This window comes from Abrus precatorius, unplaced genomic scaffold (assembly GCF_003935025.1).
Source record: "Abrus precatorius isolate BTA unplaced genomic scaffold, Abrus_2018 Scaffold3, whole genome shotgun sequence".
Lineage (NCBI taxonomy): Eukaryota > Viridiplantae > Streptophyta > Magnoliopsida > Fabales > Fabaceae > Abrus > Abrus precatorius.
This window is the reverse complement of record NW_020874373.1, coordinates 5,514,759-5,531,916: the sequence shown is the minus strand read 5'-3', so window position 1 is coordinate 5,531,916 and position 17,158 is coordinate 5,514,759. Positions and strand designations below refer to the sequence as shown.

Sequence of the window (17,158 nt, the reverse complement as noted above, 5' to 3'; positions counted from 1 at the left end):
ACTTTCTAAAAACATACTTGTTTATCAAATAAATATAATAATATCATAATTTAAAATTTCATACAAAATATTAAGTATCTTAATTTTTTACATGGTAAGTTATTTTTCTCATGATCATTTATTTTACATTTATTAGACAAATAAATAATATTTTTTGTAGCCAACTTAGCTTATTAAACATTAGAAAATTTTAAAAATATTCACACGAAAAAAAAGGGTAAAATCTTATCATAAAAAATGAAAATAAAAACATGAAAATAAAAAAAAACAAATTAACAGTGGAACATATATTCAAGAATATAAAGAGAACTAAAAGCTGCAAACAATTAAAATTAAAGACAATTTAAACAAAATAAAAAATCACTAAATTATAAATAAAAACTTAATGTTGAGGAATTAAGAAGTATTTGACAGAATTTATATATGTTATAATTTTTTGTACACATTTAAAATCATTATAATATTTGATTAATTCAAATTATTATAGTAGGTATTGAAATGAATACTAATTGATTAATAATATGATTTCAAGTAAACATAATTATATGTACCATAACGTCATGTAATTTCGACAAATGATTCAAATTAAAATTAGACAAACAAAATTACAATATTATGCAATATTAAAGAAGTGATATAAAAGGATTATATAAGAGTTTTAAGAACTTTTAGTATTTTATTTATAAATATTATTATAATTTTGCCAATTTTATTTTTGAATCTACTTTGCTTTATTAGGAAGCTTTTATTTAGAAATTTTATTAGGATTTGTTTAGATTTAGTAAGAAGTTAATATTTATATATTTAATCAATATTTTATTTAAATATAATATATATTTCATTAATGTATTATAAGGATTATATTTAGTATTTTATTCATATATTTGTTCATATAATTATATTATGATTTTATGATATTCTATTAGGATTTCGTCATGATTTTTTAATATTAGTAATTATAAATGTATAAATAATAAATTAAGTGATAATAATTAAAAAATAAAGCTAAACTATTGTTTTAAACAAGATTTTTTTTTCAACTTCTTTTTCTTGTGGATAAAAGCTTTCTTTCTTTCATAGGTTATTTTTTTTAGAATGTAATCAATAATTGTGAGCGAAGATTACTTTCTTTATATTCACGACAATAATATTTTGTTAAATTAGAAAGTGTTGATAACTTTTGATTCAGAGTTGTAAGCATCGTTAGATCAGAATATCTAATTTGAGATTTATGAGTGATTATTATCATAAAGATTTATAATAGTACAGCTAAAATTATCTTCCAAATTTAAATACTGTTCCAAGTCTTATATTGAGAATCAAACTAAGTGAAAATCATAAAATAAAATTCAATTTCTTTAATATATATAATATAGCAACATGTATTTGAATTAAAAAATGAAACAATACACTTAATAACAATTGTATACTAACTTAACTTAAATCATTTGCCAATACCTTCTATATTTGCTATTGCTTTATATTATCAGTAATTATTGAAAGATAGCCAATCAATCTAAAGCTTGCGCACTTAGACTAAAATGTACAAATTGACCACATTTGTATGGATAGTTAAACCAGTTTTTGCCATTGTTTGACGATTCTCTGCTAAACACAACACAACTGAGGAAGTAAGCGTGAACGCTGAAGTCTTCTCCAAAGCATGCTAATTAATGTTCTTCACCCCTTTTCCATGAAGAAGAGAAAAAATCATTTTCAAAATAATTTCCTGTTGAATAAACGTCAGGCATCTGGGTTGGAACATGTGATGGATCCAATAAGAATAAAGCATTCCCTTCTATGCACATTCCAGACAAGGGCTCGTCGAAGCCTACTTGGTAATAATGTGCTGCTTCCCCATTAATGTGCGATGTTGAAGTTGAAGGCTGATTAAAATCTTGTGCTTCTAGTAGAAATAAAGAGGCATGTAGAGGCAAAAATGAGATCTATATAGTACAAATCACAATGAAAAAAATAAATAAATTATGTTGGAAATATACACCATAGCAACCTAAATTATATACATCCAAATTGGAGGCCTGAGAAGGTGAAATAATGATAGTATTTTGGAGAGTGGAGTTTTTGAACAGGGCCTAAAATAATTAATTACAAAAAAGGAAAAAGTTATCACTAAATTAGTTTTCTAGAAATTTACCTAAAAGTCTTATGAAAAGACATAAATGGAAAATATTTTAAAAAACTAATTCACTAATGGATTGAATTTATCACTACCAATTGAGAAAAAAAAGTTAGAAATATAAGAGAAAAATTTATAAAATAGTTTTTTATTGTTTGGATAAAGAGAAAAATAAAGTAATTCATTTCCTTATTCAGTTGAAGGAAAAAAGAAAATTAATTATTTTATGATTTATGTATCATTATAATTTAATAATAATTAAGTGAATGTATGTGCAAATTGTAATTTTAATAAACTTTTTTTATAACGTCTATTTTATCTATGCCCAAAAAGAAAAGTTTTTATGGGCGTTCCATACACACTTTTCTTGCCAACCCTCTATATATTTCTTCAACCCTTAATCCCACATTTTCTTTCCTCAAAAAATCAGCCACCCAAACAAAACTTTAATGTTCCTTAAAGTTAGTAGGCACTATTCCATAAATCTTTACTTTTTTTACAAGGTAGATGGCAAATACAAATGAGAAACAGCAACAAATGTTTAACCTTAAAAAATGATAAAAAGTAGCAAAATTGAGACAAAGCACCACACAATATTTTTAGCCATGTTTTTTTTTTTTTTTTTTTTTGCACTTAATTTACTTATGGAATTATATCTTTGCATTAATTTTCGCTTACCTGAGGATTTTGCACTAGACTGTTTATGCATGGTTTCACATACACCTGCATGAGACAGAATTACAAACCTTGCTGAGCAGTTGGCAAATAAAGTGATTGCAAATCTGGAGATTGTCCCGCTGATGGTAAGCTGTGAACTGACGTCTGGTCAACTGGAAACAAATCTTGGACATTTTGGAGAGCATCCACCAACTGCTGCCATTAATGGTGGAAATCAACGGACTTTAAGTCTTCTTAAACGTATATTTTAAACATTGGCAAGATATATTGATACAACAAGGGAATATATTACTGATGAAGTTTTTTTGAGGAAGCTTTTAATTATTGTTATTATTAATTATAAAACACAAAGTTCTGGAGATAATGAATGGAACTCAAGGGATGATAAAAATAAATCGCAGCCCCATAACTAGAATGTTTTCGTCATAATTCCATATCTAACGCTGTAATTCTTCTTGATCATAGTTTAACATAATAATAATGCATGACATGCAGCGCGCGCACACGCATAACGAAACTCACACTATAGCCATATATATCAATAGTGCAAAAGTGACACACATAATCTGATAACCATCAACTTCTATTAACTTTATGAAACAAGAGAAAAAAATAAAATAAATAAATAAAATATGAATATTGTGCGACGAAATCAATATAATATATGTATATATTGGTGTGCACGCGCGTGTATAATCATGCCCTACTTCTAAGAAACAAAGTATCAGGCAGCATATATGTGTGTATGTGGATCAGGTATCAGACAGCATAAGATTTAAACCTCCTCGTTAGAGTCGACAGTATTTTGTGAAGGGTAATTTGGTCCGTCAAATGTCGTTTCAGCAACACTAGTCTTAGCATGCTCAATGATTGCTTCCCGTCGCTTTTTTGAAACGTTGCCAAATATCTATCGTTACAGAACAAAAAGTTTAGATAAAATTTTACTTGTCAAATTATTGTTTTTAAGAGCTATAGAAGTACCGAGAATAACAGTTGTTTTCTTCCGTAATACCTCTGGCAAAGATGATGGATTGGTTTCATTCCGCAGCAACAGATCCTCAACAGTTTTTATCCCATATTCAGCTAATCGCTCATGAGTTTTCCCATATTTTGATATATATTTCAAATGCCATATATTGTCCTTCAGAGATGGAGGATAGTGTTTCTGATTCACTGAAATGATCAAATAACGTGTCAGTCGCATGAATTATCTTGAATGACTAAAGTTTATAACTTATAAAATCAAAATTAATAGATAACACAGTATATATCAACTACAGTTATAAATATGTGCACCAATATACGATTTAGGTTGGATTTCAAGCTTTGAATGAGTGTTTAATTGAATCTATGGAAAAAATAGCATTAAGAAGGTTCACCGTCTGTGGATACTTGATCAAGAAAATAACTTTTGATTCACATATATATTATGTCTAAATATTTAATGGTGATATAAATGAAATGAAATAAATATAACTATCATTTTACTATTTTCATAATTTTCTTATAGAGCATATAAAAAAAAAACTTTCATCTCGTATACTTTGTCAAATTATAAGATAAATAATCTATATTATTAAATTTCATTATATTTTGAAAAATTAAAATCTAACAGCATTTCAGGAGTGGCTGTCAGAAAAAGAAACAAAAGAAACGGTACGGATTGTTGAACACTTACCCTCTCCTCTGGCATCCTTGACAATAAAAGGTTCACTTCTACCTTCCCTGATGTTTGCCTCATTCAAATTTGATAGAACAACCTTGGCTCCTAACCTAAAGTGTCGGCTTCGGGTCCTGCTTGAGTTGTCGGTAATCATATTGTTGGTTAACCAACCAACTCCATTTTTTAATGTAATAACCGTATCTCCTTTCAGTAACTTCCCTTTATTGTCTCTTGGAGGCAAGATTTTGTCCTCGAATTCATCAGCAGTCCAATCTTCATTGCCATCGGAGCCGAACTCGCCATTAAGGACACAAATCTCTATCTTGGTCGAAGCAAGTGGACCCTCAGCGACAATAGACTGAGATTTAATATCATAAAGAGCGACTTCAACAAGAGTGTTGTCTTCAGCTTTGATCTTTGTGAAAGTAAATATTGTAGCAGGCAATTTATTCTTGAAAACCAACCGAAAGGGTTTGGCTCCAGATATTCCATTCCGATTACTAGTTGGGCTGCAACAAATTTAAGACACGCCATCGTTTCTTTTGATAACATTCAACTATGCAAGGACTAGTTAATATTAGAAAATCAAGATAAAAGAGAAACAAACCTTGGAAATAGTCGGGTTTTCAACACGTCACTTACCTAGTTGAGGAATAACAATATGAATCAATGAACCAACAATTGAATATTTGTGTGATGGATGCTACTTAAACAAAGTTAAAAGCCAGTTGTTAAGATGAATGTATAGCCTTAGTCATTAACGACATCATAGTACTCTCTCACAAAGAAAAGTGATTATTCTTACCACTTTCTTAACTAACTCTGACAAGCACGGCATCATATCATCATTCGTTAAGTGAAATAGAGAGCCAAAATTTGTTATGGTGCTGCCACAATAAGGTAACCACAAAAGATAAACCGTTATGCAAAGAAATTATAATTACAGTAAGGAATCGAGAATAACAGATTGTAAGTACCGGCTGGTCTCTGATTGTTGTGAATCTTCGCGTCTCCGCTTTGAATGTTGAATTTGAACACCCCTTTCATCACCCTCCTCCTCCTGCTGGTGTTGTCTTTTTGATTCCATTTCAAATTAGACAAGAACCACAATCAAATCGGTAACTCACTTAATGTTAATAATTTCGAATCCTAATGATAGAAAGCGTTTAATTAAAAAGTTTCTTTGAAGGGAGCTGATAATGATGAGATTTTTATAGTGTAGGCGCAACAGAATTTTCGAGGAATTTACGAAAAAGGGGAGGTTCGAGGAAACGTATGTTGAACAAATGATTCTGATACTGCTTTGCTCACACCCCCCAAATAAAATATGTATATATATATCTATAATATCTGCATTTCAATCGAAATTTCTCCCCTTCATACGGTTCTCTCTTTCCTTCTAGCTTGTATTATAAACACGAATTGCTGACATAATAATATAACGCGTATTCTGAAGGTAACATGAATATTGGGTTAAATAAATTTATCCCGATCAAGTTTCTGGGCAGTAATTAATCTCGTCGTTCACTTATGCATGCATGAACGAAAAGGACTGCTAAAATTGGTATGCAGTGATAGTGTGTACTGATACTTCACGCGTAAGCACTTGGTGGGGCAGGGAGTGTTGATCACAAATTTTCCATAAATAACGCGTTTACTCTAAAACCGCGACCACGATCTAAAACATTTGAAATATTTTTTATTCTTCAACACACACACACACACACATATATATATATATGCAAATTAGAAAATTGCCGAACTTCCTAGTTTTGTTTACAGTAGAATATTTTTGGTTATGGTTGAAGATGGATTTTTCCAAGTTTGAACCATTCAAAAAATAGGGATATATTCTTTTGTTTTGTTTTTTACAAATACTGAAATAACCTTACATTAGCCTCTCTCTTTTTTCCTGCACAGCCATTAATTTATTACGATAACTTTTCCTATCCAAAGGAGTTTTTTTTTTTTTTTCATTATTTCGTGTGTTTATGTTTAAAATTTGCTCCATGCAGGCTCCGGGTGTCTATATAATCTCCCTCACTTGACCCAAGCAGATTGAGTGATTGACACGTACAGACATTTCATTTGTTATATGCTTTTTCTTTTGCAATCTTCTTTCTTATGACTGGCGCAATATATTAAAGAAAAAAACATACGGACGTACATTAATACATTATATATGTCAAGGATTTTTCATAAGTTCGGTACATATGTCTTGATACAAATTTTTTCATGACATAATTATTTGCTTGTTTTTAAAAAATTGTCTCAAGAAGTTAACAAAAACACATAATTATTATTTTAAAAATTTTAAGTACCTGTTTAGATACAATTATTTTAAAGAAACGATCACTTATTTTTGAAAAATTACCTAAAGAAATTAACAAAAGTAAAAAATTATTTCTTTAAAATAAACTAAAACAAACATATATACTCCATGCAGCCATGCGCACATATACAAGTATGAGTGTTAAAAATTGATAGTAGATTTATGTAAAAAATTTATTGTATCAAAAAGTCTTTCTAACAATGTATATGTTGAACAATGTGTGTGTTGATGAAGTTAATAATAACGTAAAGTTGAACAAAATATTGACAATCGTGACTCGTTTATAAGAATTAAAGATAGTTGGCGTTAATAGTTGTAATACTCTTGTTTTACTGGAAACACTTGTGGTTAAAAATATTTTCATTATGTACTCATAATTGAAAAAAAATTGTTGAAGTAATAAGTATGAGTGAAAAAACCTTACATTAAATACAAATTAAGAATTTAAATAATTTATAAGTAACAATAATTCATACTCTAATACAAAGTTTTTAATTGGATAAGAGATTTAATTAATCTATTTGTATTTTTAATTAATTTTTTTTAGAAACATTCTATAAGGTTATTAATATTGCTAAAATAAGATGTGATATATCAAAAAATGTTAAATTAAAAAAAGTCCCGACAACTTTTTTTAATATATTAGCTCCTTAAAAAAAATTTATTCATTAAAATCTATTAATAATTATAAATTATGTGTTTATTCTCTATTTAATGAATATTAATTTTGATAATTATATTTCAATCACTCATAAATGGCTTTTAATGAATATTATGTGTTCCTGACTAATACTCCACTTTTAACAATAATTTATTGAAGCTGTTTTGGAATAAGTTTGTGCTTCCATAGATAAACACTTTCTCTTAAAAGGTATTACTTGACAGCGTACCTACAAAATCAAATTTGGTAGCAATGGAACTTTTTTATATAAATATTTTGTTACATTTTAATATTTATGTTTTGGTTTCTCCCGTTAACAATATAAATAATGTTATAACGATAAAAATTAAAATCTAATAAAATACTCATTAAAACATAAATTTTTTACAAAACAAATTCTTAAACAAGTATTAATTATAAAGATTAAAGTATATTTAAACTAAAAATAAAAATAAATAAATTAAAATATATATTTGATTCGTATATTTAGCATTTTTGAATTAATTTTTATAATTAATAAAAATTATATTTTATACACGATTAATTTATTATAATTTAATGTATTTTATTATTAAAAATGTTATAGATATTAAAATATAATAAAATATTTATATATACATTTAAACATAATTTTTTAAGTATAAAAATTAATTCATAAAGTTTTCAATTACAAGAATTAAGTGTATAATTTAAAAAGTTTAAAGGTTCCTGCAACATTTTTAAATCAATTTTAGATTATTACAAATTTACATATTTTTGTCAAAGATCCAAACAATCAGCAATCAGGACGGTAAATAAATTCTTATAAATTAGTCAGCTAAAAGCATAACATATGACGTAATCACGGATGCTCTTAAATTTAATTTAAATGCTGAATCTCAAATGTCGGAGAAAAAAGGCCACAGGCCCATTATAAATATCTTCTGATCCAGTAAAAATGTTTGCGACCATACAATTAATTTGACCCAAAACCAAAATAAAAAACAATGAATGGCCATTAAAAGATAAAAAAGACAGTCCAAGTCTTCTTAGATCTTTTCATGTTTTTTTTAGTTTTTTTGTCCAATTTCATGTAGAGATAAAACAAATTAATAAGATCACGCAGAAGCGTAGTTGAAAATATTTTAGATTCATCCTAACAATGTGAAGAACAAGAAGGACTAAAAAACACTTACAAAAACTCGTTATTTTTGTAATAAAAATAAACGTTGAACTAAAGCAGGACAAAGTTTCCGAAGAAGAGCCAGCGTTTACAGCCAAGTTTCGATTTGTGGACAAATAAAATGATAGCGTGTGTGAGAAATGCAATTAAAGTGTGGAGAAGAAATAGCTGACCTGAGCAGAAGCTATTGCTTTGTTTGAAGTTGAGGAATGTTTGAAGGGTTTTGTGTGCCATTGATGCGTGTAACGCAGATAGATCTGAACATGCAGTGGTTCAACTTCAAATTTTAAAGATATTGGTGGTCATTGGTCAATGGTTTCGGAGAGAAGGACAACCAAGAAGTAAGTAAGATGAGTTTTTCGATATCTGAAATACGATTTTGAATCGCACAAACCTTCATATAAAGAAATTCCAAGGAGCTTGACTTGCTCGGTCAACCTCAGCTATTTCAATTATTCTTCTTTTTTTTATATATTTATTAATTTTTCTGGTTTGCGTTCATTAATTACTCCTCCGTTTTTGTTTTTTGTCTTATCCCTTCTTCGTCGTGCTGGAAATTCGGTGTGTGATTCAGTGCTTCTTTCCAATCCGTTGATTTTCTTTTTCTAATCTTCTTTTTTCAGCTGTGAAGTCGGATTTGATGCTGTTGCAAGCCATATACTACAGACACTTTGTGAGTAAGATATAAATATAAAATAGAATAATATTTTTTATTTTATCTTATTTTCTGTAATATAAAATAAGTAATATTAATTTATTATGTTCATCATAGTAACTATTTTCATTCTTGCATTGAAAAAGAAAAATATAACTTAAATGGGAGGTAGAGTAAAATGAATAACGGTTATTTTGAACCATTAAAAGCTAGAGTAAATGAGTATTTGCTCAAAAATTCGCTAAAGACACTTTGGTTGTTGAAAAAGTAACTATTTTAGTCCTTGAAAGTTATACAAATAAAATATTTTAGTCTTCATATTCAATAGACAGAATCTCACATTTATAACAAGGTAGCGGTCTACTTGGTTGCTTTCTTTTTTTTAGGGACTAAATTTGGTTGGGTGAAAAATTTTTCAGGGCTTAAGTTGAATATTTAACAGAATCCTTTTACATAAAGTATCAACAGAATAAATTTTGAATTGATGGTGAACCAGAATGTATAAACATGATTTATACAGACAACAACCATAAATTGTGCATAAATAACCTAACACTAGGATATACAGTAGGACCCCATCTTACACGTCTCTCACTGTAGTTGAAATTGAAGGAGGTAGACTTCAGGAAAAACAAACTCACCACTAGCTATAAGACATTTAGGGGAATTAATATACTAGACTTAGTAGGCTTATTCTACCTAATAACCAACGAAGGCCATAAAACGAGAGTCTAACAGTTATAGTAAAATAGCTTGGCATTCTTTCTGGCAGCTGCATCTCTTTTCACTGACATGACCCATTTGAGAGCAACACGAAACTTGTACCACACTGCTTTAGGTTTGCCATTGCTTGATATATCCACAGCAGAATTGAGGAAAGTAGAATAGCTACTAAATTCTGCTCCGACAGAAGAACCAAAGAAAAAGCCAGTTTCTGGTTCACATGTTGTGTAAGGAGGACAATCATTTATGAATTGAATACCTGAACTTACATTATCTATTTCATCACCACCTTCCACAAATGGAAAATGTGATCCATTAAGGTAACAACTATCCCCTTCAATGTACATTTCAGAGGGAAATTCATATTCCACGTGACTATTTTGTGGCATTTCTCTTATGTCTAGCCGTTGATCAGCATAGATTTGGTAATCAAGAGTTCCTTTATCACAATGTGAAGTAGAGTTAAATGGTGGACTGCCTCCTGGCGATCTTACCGGTTGACCTGCACAATAAGGTTAAAAGAGTAGAGAAAAATATTCAACAGGAATAGCATGATTGGTGAAAAGACGACATGAACTATAAAAAAGAGTCAAATGCATGAGAAATGGGTTAGTTTTGAAGGTAGTGAATGACATAGAAAGATTTGTTCGCTATTGTATTTGTATATAGAATAATATTGATATTCTGATAGAAATGAATACAACATGATATATCCAAATTTTCCTTGGTATTTTGTTCAACTTGGAGCAGTTTCTTCCAACTTTAAAAATAACTTGGACTATATTGCACGATCACTTGGAACTCTTTATGTACTCTCTGTCACTCACATTTTAATATATATGTAAAAACAAAACATTGGTAATTCAAGATAATTTGTATTTTTTCAAATCGAAACCCTAAACCCTAAAATAGAACAGTACGTCTAATTCCCGCTTTAACGAGATCTGGATTCCGTTAGGATAACATGTGCAACATAGCCTGGCATTGGTTAGTGATTAATCCCTTGTCACGAAGTCATGATGAGTGATACAGTATTAGAGATAATGAAATAACTAAGAATTATATCATTACATATATACCTTGTGTAGTTGAGATATTAGTATGTAGGAGACCTTGATCTAGTGTGTCAGACTGTCTTGCTTTTAGTCGTGCCTCTAGGTTTAAGCAGTTCAACTTAGTTTCATCAATCAATTTCAAATAGTTAACATTTTTGTAAGCTTCTTGTTTCACTATTTCCACCAAATGCTGCCAAGGAAAAAGGAAATCGATCACCTTTTAATATAATATATAAATAAAGATAAAACATTAGTCAATAATTTAAAGAAATCAATTATGAAGTACGAAGTTTTTCTTTAAAATCTACATTTAACAACCAATTCCAAACTGGATATTAATATTACCTTTTCAATGGGGGTGAGAGTATCCGGTGAATAATAATTTTGCCAATCGAATGTCACTCCCACAAGGATGAAGATGGAATTGAATAGCAGGCCAATTGGTGGTTCTGCTGAGTGATACCCGTAAAGCTTGTAATCATCTATCACACAGGCCTTGGCATGTTCAATAATTGCTAACCATGACTTATTTGGAATGCTGCCAAACTTCTACATCTCCAGAGCAAAAGATCCAATCAAAATACTCATTATAAGTAAGGATTTCATAAATTATTTATATGAAGGGGACAATAAGTAAAGAATGTCAATCAATAACAGACAAAAGAAGATAAGAAAAACAGACAAAATTTTACTTCATATAATGAAGTTTCGTTGGATATGAACAACCGCAAGAAATCCTTAACAGTGCGAATTCCATGTTCAGAGAGCCGCTTGTGGATTCTCCCCCCTTTAGCAATTTTCTTCAAACGCCATATTTCATCTTTCAAGGATGGAGGGTAGTGTTTCTTGTACACTTAAATGACCAAATTATACGTCAGTTTTGGAGTTGTCCCAAAAGACAGGTTATAATGAAAAACAAAAAAAATCCAACAAGCATAAAATTTTCATGGAAACAAAGATTATGTGATGTCATAGTTGGAGATAAAGAATCAGAGACAAACTCACGCTCTCCTCTGTTATCTTTGACCACAAAAGGTTCACTTCTACCTTCCTGAATGTTTTCTCCTTCAGAAGTTGGTTGCACAACTTTGGCTCCTAACCTGAACCTTCTGCTCCTTTGCCACTTGGAGTTATCAGTGAAGGCAATTTTATTTATGCAACCAACTCCATTTTTTAGAGTAATAAACCTCTCTCCAATCAACAGTGGCTCCTTACCATTTCTTTCCCGCAAGATATTGGCATTGAACTCATCTTTTGTCCAATCCTCACTTCCATAAGATCCAAACTCACCATTCAGGACACAGATCTCAATCTTCAGTGAGGAAAGGGGACCATCATTCACTACATGCCCAGATCTAACATCAAAAAGAACAATTTGAAGGGGCGATTTGTCCTCTGCTAGTATATTAGACCGAGTAAAAATTGCATCAGGCAACTTATTAAGAAAACGCAATTGTAAGGGTTTGGCTCCAGATATGCCTGTCTGATTAACCCTTTTTCTGCAACAAAATTGCCAAAAAAAAGAATGGTAAACTACAAGTGTTGATCAAATAAATGGAGGAGAGGGGATATATGATTGGGATCAAGAAAAGAAAAGGTTAACCACGTAATAAATATAATTTCGCTAGTAAAATTGATCTATGATCTTTCAAATGAGTTTTTAATCCCATGCCCCCATAAGAAATAGTACACCAAATGTTTCTTATTAACACATAATTTGGACATGAAGAACAAACCTTGAAAATACATGACCCTGGATTTTATGTTCCACCTCCTCTCTCACCTACTTAAGAAAGACACATGAATCAATCAAATTGTGCTTCTCTTTCCTTTACAAATCAAATAATAAGCACAACAGGGAAACGATGTGTGAGAATCTAAAATACATTTATCAATTGCTGAAACCTTGGGAACCTTGAGGATGGCATACTACATAGGTGATAAATTGTGCTTGGTTGTGCAATTTCAAATGAAGAAGATGCTTAAAACTAGCAGAAAAATAAACATTACAATCTTTCTCAACACCATACCACTTAATAGCTCAATCATTTCTTACCACTCTTCGCAAAAAATTTTCAAAGTAGGAAGCATGATCATTCATCCATGGTGCATTTATCACATTTCTAAGGCCACTGCATAATAAACAGAAAAATCAAATTTAGAGCTCACAACCAAAAACACCAAAATAAGTACACAAATTAAAAAGTACCTTATTGATGCTTGTTTTGTATCACCATGGCTAAAATTTGGCTCCCTAATTGGAATTTTGCCACTGCCTTTGTGCTTCTGAGGATATCGCCTATTTGATACCATCCAAAAAGTTACAAGTAAAGAAACAATTCACCTTTCTCAGAACTCCCAACGATTTAATAAGTCAACCAAGTGCCAAGAACTAGTATCATTAACTCAAGCCAAAATGCCTTATATACTCACATGCAGGAAGAAGGAACGAAACTTCAACAGTTCTCTAATAGAACACGTTAATCCCAAAAGTCAATCTCATATTTCCTCCAAAAATTCCCAGAATGTTCAAACACTTAATTATTAATATAAAAGTTAGGATATATACTATGAAATAACTCTTAAATATATAAGTGTCACGAACTTCAAACAGCGAAACCAATAACTTGTTAATAAATGCTACGTCTCGTCTTAAATATAAGATGTTTGAAGAATTTGTTACGGTCTTATTGCTTTTATTAATTATTTTTTAATAAAAATATTCTTAAATAAGATAAAAAAAAGTTAATTAAATATAAAGAGAGTTTACATATGAATCCATTATCATTTAAAAATATTTATTGTTATTTACAAAATTTAAATATGGCCCCAATTAAGTTTGAATAACTTACTTAATGTTAAATAATTTAAATTTTAAATATTATTATTTATATACTTTTTAATTTGTTGTTAGTATACTAACGTGAGACTTTTTATTATTTAACACTATTTTTATTTAAATAATTTTATATAAAATGATTTTTATTAGTTGATTAAATTAATAATAATACTTAAATATAAAGCATTTAAATAAGAAGTGATAATAAATATTTTAAAATGATAATAGACACTTTTGTTTATTATGATTTTTAATAATTTTAAAAAATATTTAAATTGTTGATAAGTTTTATATCATCAATAAAATTAACTATTTTTTATAATTTGTAAAGTAATTAAAATAATTTTATATTTAAGACTAGAGGATGTAATGAGCAGTACTGATACTCTACTTATAATTAAAGATAAGTACTAACTTGACGCGTCATTATTACACTAATACGGTGAAGTTAGAAAATTAAAGAAAATGATTGTTGTGATCGTTATTGGGGATGCGATTGAACAAATAAAACATTTATCACTGATACGTTTAGATTAATTAGAGATGACACATAATACCCACACAAACTGAAGCCTTTTTCTTTTTAATTAATTGGTTTTGACTCTAATAAACTCAAAAAATCAATTTCAAATAAACAAAGTTGAATTTGATTTACATATAAGGGGATGTACATTGAATGTAACTAACGAAATCTAATAACTTTTGGCCTGATTATTTTGACATCAGTTTTGTGATTAGAAAACCAATTACTCGTTATCCCAATTCTTTCTTTATGTTCCTTTATTTTTTTCATATTTTAAGACCATATGATATGATCAATCATTTTGTGTTACACATAAATTTTATAATTTATATTAAAAAAATACATATTACTATATAAGTGAAAAATCTCAAATCACTCAATTTTTTTCCCATGTTACCCAATATAAATATACAACATTGTTTTATTTTACTTAACTTATATATGCATGAAAGGATGTCCTCTTGCCTTTTAAAAGATGATTACTCGAATCAATTGGTTGATATCGTTTGTGTACAATATAACACGTTCGAGAAATGAAGAAATAAACACTAACTAGGATATCTAGAAATTTTCAATTTTAGTTTCCCCACGTGTGAAAATGTTACTGTTTCTCTTCAAAAAGTCAATAAAATAGGATGAGAAGATGAACTTAAACATCTTTCGGCCATTCAATTTTATTTCACAGGCTGTACGGTTGACATTGTCAACATTCACTAGTATTGAACAAACCAAAACTAATTTCCAAGAAAATACTTTGCAGCACAAGGCAACTTTCATAAAATGAAAACATACAAACATTTATTATTATCTTCAAAATATATTAAAACCAATAAAAAGTAGCGATGTATAGTAAATTTATATATATATTTTTTAAATATTCATAATGTTAATTAGTATTTTATATATTTAATGGATGAATATGCTTACTTATATAAGTAACAAATAGTGTCTTATCAAAACATATCACATAATATATAAAAATATAAGGAGAGTTTAACAATAAATGCATTTAGAATTTTTTTATTTATTTTAGACATATTTTTTTATAATTATTTCTTATAAATAAGATTAGGGATGCTAATTAAAAGAATTTGTAAGCATCAAAGATAAGAGAATTTAGAATTATTCATATACTCACACATACATGTGTAATTTTACACAAGTTAGACATTTGTAAATATATATTTTAATAATTATTATTTATTTCTATTTTAAATAGTATAATTTATTAAAATATAATAGATATTGAAGTACGATTCAATAGTTAAATTACATAAAATTTTGTATACTTGATCAACTTTATAAAAAATTAAAATTAAACTGTTGATCTTAAAAAAATGATTAAAATTTTCATTTTATTAAAAATGTCATTTTAACCTATTGGCATATAGTAAAATGTATAAATATTAATTATTAAATTTAGATATTTAATCATGCTAGTTATATTTTATTTGTAATGCTCATATTTTTATTATGTTGAGAGAAGGGGGTAATATTCTTTTTGTGGTTCTCACTTAATTAGTTGCAAGAAAAATGTAAAAATATAATAGAATAGAATCATGATTGACGGGTATAAAAAAGAAAAAGAAAGTTTCATTGGTTTAAAAGTCCAAGACAATATCCTAGTGCAATGATGGAAAATGGACAAACGACAGTGGTCCTTTCTTTGATTTTTTGGTGATTTTTGTGCATAAAGGAATGGTGGCTATCTAGCTAGGTGGTTATTATACCTGTAAAAAGCTCATTAACTAAGCAATGCTCTTTCCCACTCACTGCAAATGTTGTCCATCAGGTGATACGAGGTAAATTGCGGTTCAACACATGAAGTGGCTGTGTTTGTTTCATATGCTCTTGTTTATTGCACTTGTTCCTACTACTTTAAATTTCTACGTCTACCATTCCTATAATGCTCACTTTCTGTTTGTGTTTCGCTTTCATGCTATTGCCCTGTCCATCGAATTCTGAATTGGTCCTCATAAGTCATGACCATTAAATGAACTCTCCAACTGTAGCAGCTACTTGCACAATTTTCTATCATTAGAGGCAGATGGAATAAGATTTATGAAAAAGATATAAAACTGCACGTCCCCGTGGTTGAAATTTGCAACCTTGTTTGTATCCATCATTAAGTTGGGTTGGGGCAATAATGTTCTAACCAAATAATAATATGTATCATTTTTATTAAAGTTTTTATTGTTAAATATTTAAAATGAAGATTTATTAATTAAGTGTTTGATCTTTATAAAAATTGTACAATTTAGATTAAGTTCTTTTAAATTTTTTTATTAAGATATAATCTTTATTTTTTCTTCTATACTTTATTTTTAAGTCATTTTATGTTATAAGATTCATTGAGTTATTATTAAATGGCACTTTTTAATGGGCTGTATCAATTAATGGAACTAAAAATAAAATAAAATAAATAAAAACTATATTTTAACAAAAAAAATTAGAAAAACAGTTCAAACACTTAATTAGATCTATTTATGAGAATTGTTATTAATAAAATAATAATAATTAATATTTTGAATTTGCATGCAATAGTCAAGGAAAACCTTTCAAATAAATTATTTGAATTTATTTAAAGTATAAGGATTTAAAAAATTATCATTCAAAAAATAAAAGGTTTGAAACAGTGGAAAATGAGGAGGTGTGGACAGGCTCCATGTTCTATAATTAGTGAAGGGTGGGTTAAATAAAGAGGCAAATAGACTAGCGGTGGCTATTACG

At 28.8% G+C, this 17,158-nt stretch overlaps 2 protein-coding genes across 2 annotated transcripts; both read right to left on the bottom strand.

Moving 5' to 3' along the window:
- Window positions 1-2,769: 2,769 nt before the first annotated feature.
- On the bottom strand, window positions 2,770-5,565 carry LOC113861098 (calmodulin-binding protein 60 B-like). Its single transcript, XM_027493712.1, has 7 exons — window positions 5,456-5,565; window positions 5,284-5,365; window positions 5,086-5,120; window positions 4,494-4,987; window positions 3,828-3,988; window positions 3,597-3,722; window positions 2,770-3,010 (listed from the first exon to the last, which is right to left on the bottom strand). The coding sequence occupies exons 1-7, from the start codon at window positions 5,563-5,565 to the stop codon at window positions 2,876-2,878; spliced, it is 1,143 nt and encodes a 380-aa protein (XP_027349513.1). The 3' UTR covers window positions 2,770-2,875.
- Window positions 5,566-9,753: 4,188 nt separating this feature from the next.
- On the bottom strand, window positions 9,754-13,465 carry LOC113863737 (calmodulin-binding protein 60 D-like). The gene is made up of 8 exons (XM_027497418.1): window positions 13,276-13,465; window positions 13,123-13,198; window positions 12,803-12,849; window positions 12,072-12,565; window positions 11,759-11,919; window positions 11,412-11,615; window positions 11,091-11,256; window positions 9,754-10,513 (listed from the first exon to the last, which is right to left on the bottom strand). The coding sequence occupies exons 1-8, from the start codon at window positions 13,377-13,379 to the stop codon at window positions 10,020-10,022; spliced, it is 1,746 nt and encodes a 581-aa protein (XP_027353219.1). The 5' UTR covers window positions 13,380-13,465; the 3' UTR covers window positions 9,754-10,019.
- Between the last annotated feature and the right edge of the window lie 3,693 nt (window positions 13,466-17,158).

Excerpts from the sequence above, each read along its gene's own strand:
- LOC113863737 (XM_027497418.1), bottom strand. The coding sequence starts at position 13,379 with ATGGTATCAAATAGGCGATATCCTCAGAAGCACAAAGGCAGTGGCAAA. Across the intron at positions 13,199-13,275 it reads ACAAAACAAGCATCAATAAG|TGGCCTTAGAAATGTGATAA; the intron begins GTACTTTTTAAT and ends TTTATTATGCAG. Across the intron at positions 10,514-11,090 it reads TAATATCTCAACTACACAAG|GTCAACCGGTAAGATCGCCA; the intron begins GTATATATGTAA and ends CTTATTGTGCAG.
- LOC113861098 (XM_027493712.1), bottom strand. The coding sequence starts at position 5,565 with ATGGAATCAAAAAGACAACACCAGCAGGAGGAGGAGGGTGATGAAAGG. Across the intron at positions 4,988-5,085 it reads AAAACCCGACTATTTCCAAG|CCCAACTAGTAATCGGAATG; the intron begins GTTTGTTTCTCT and ends AATTTGTTGCAG. Across the intron at positions 3,011-3,596 it reads CTGTCGACTCTAACGAGGAG|CAGTTGGTGGATGCTCTCCA; the intron begins GTTTAAATCTTA and ends CATTAATGGCAG.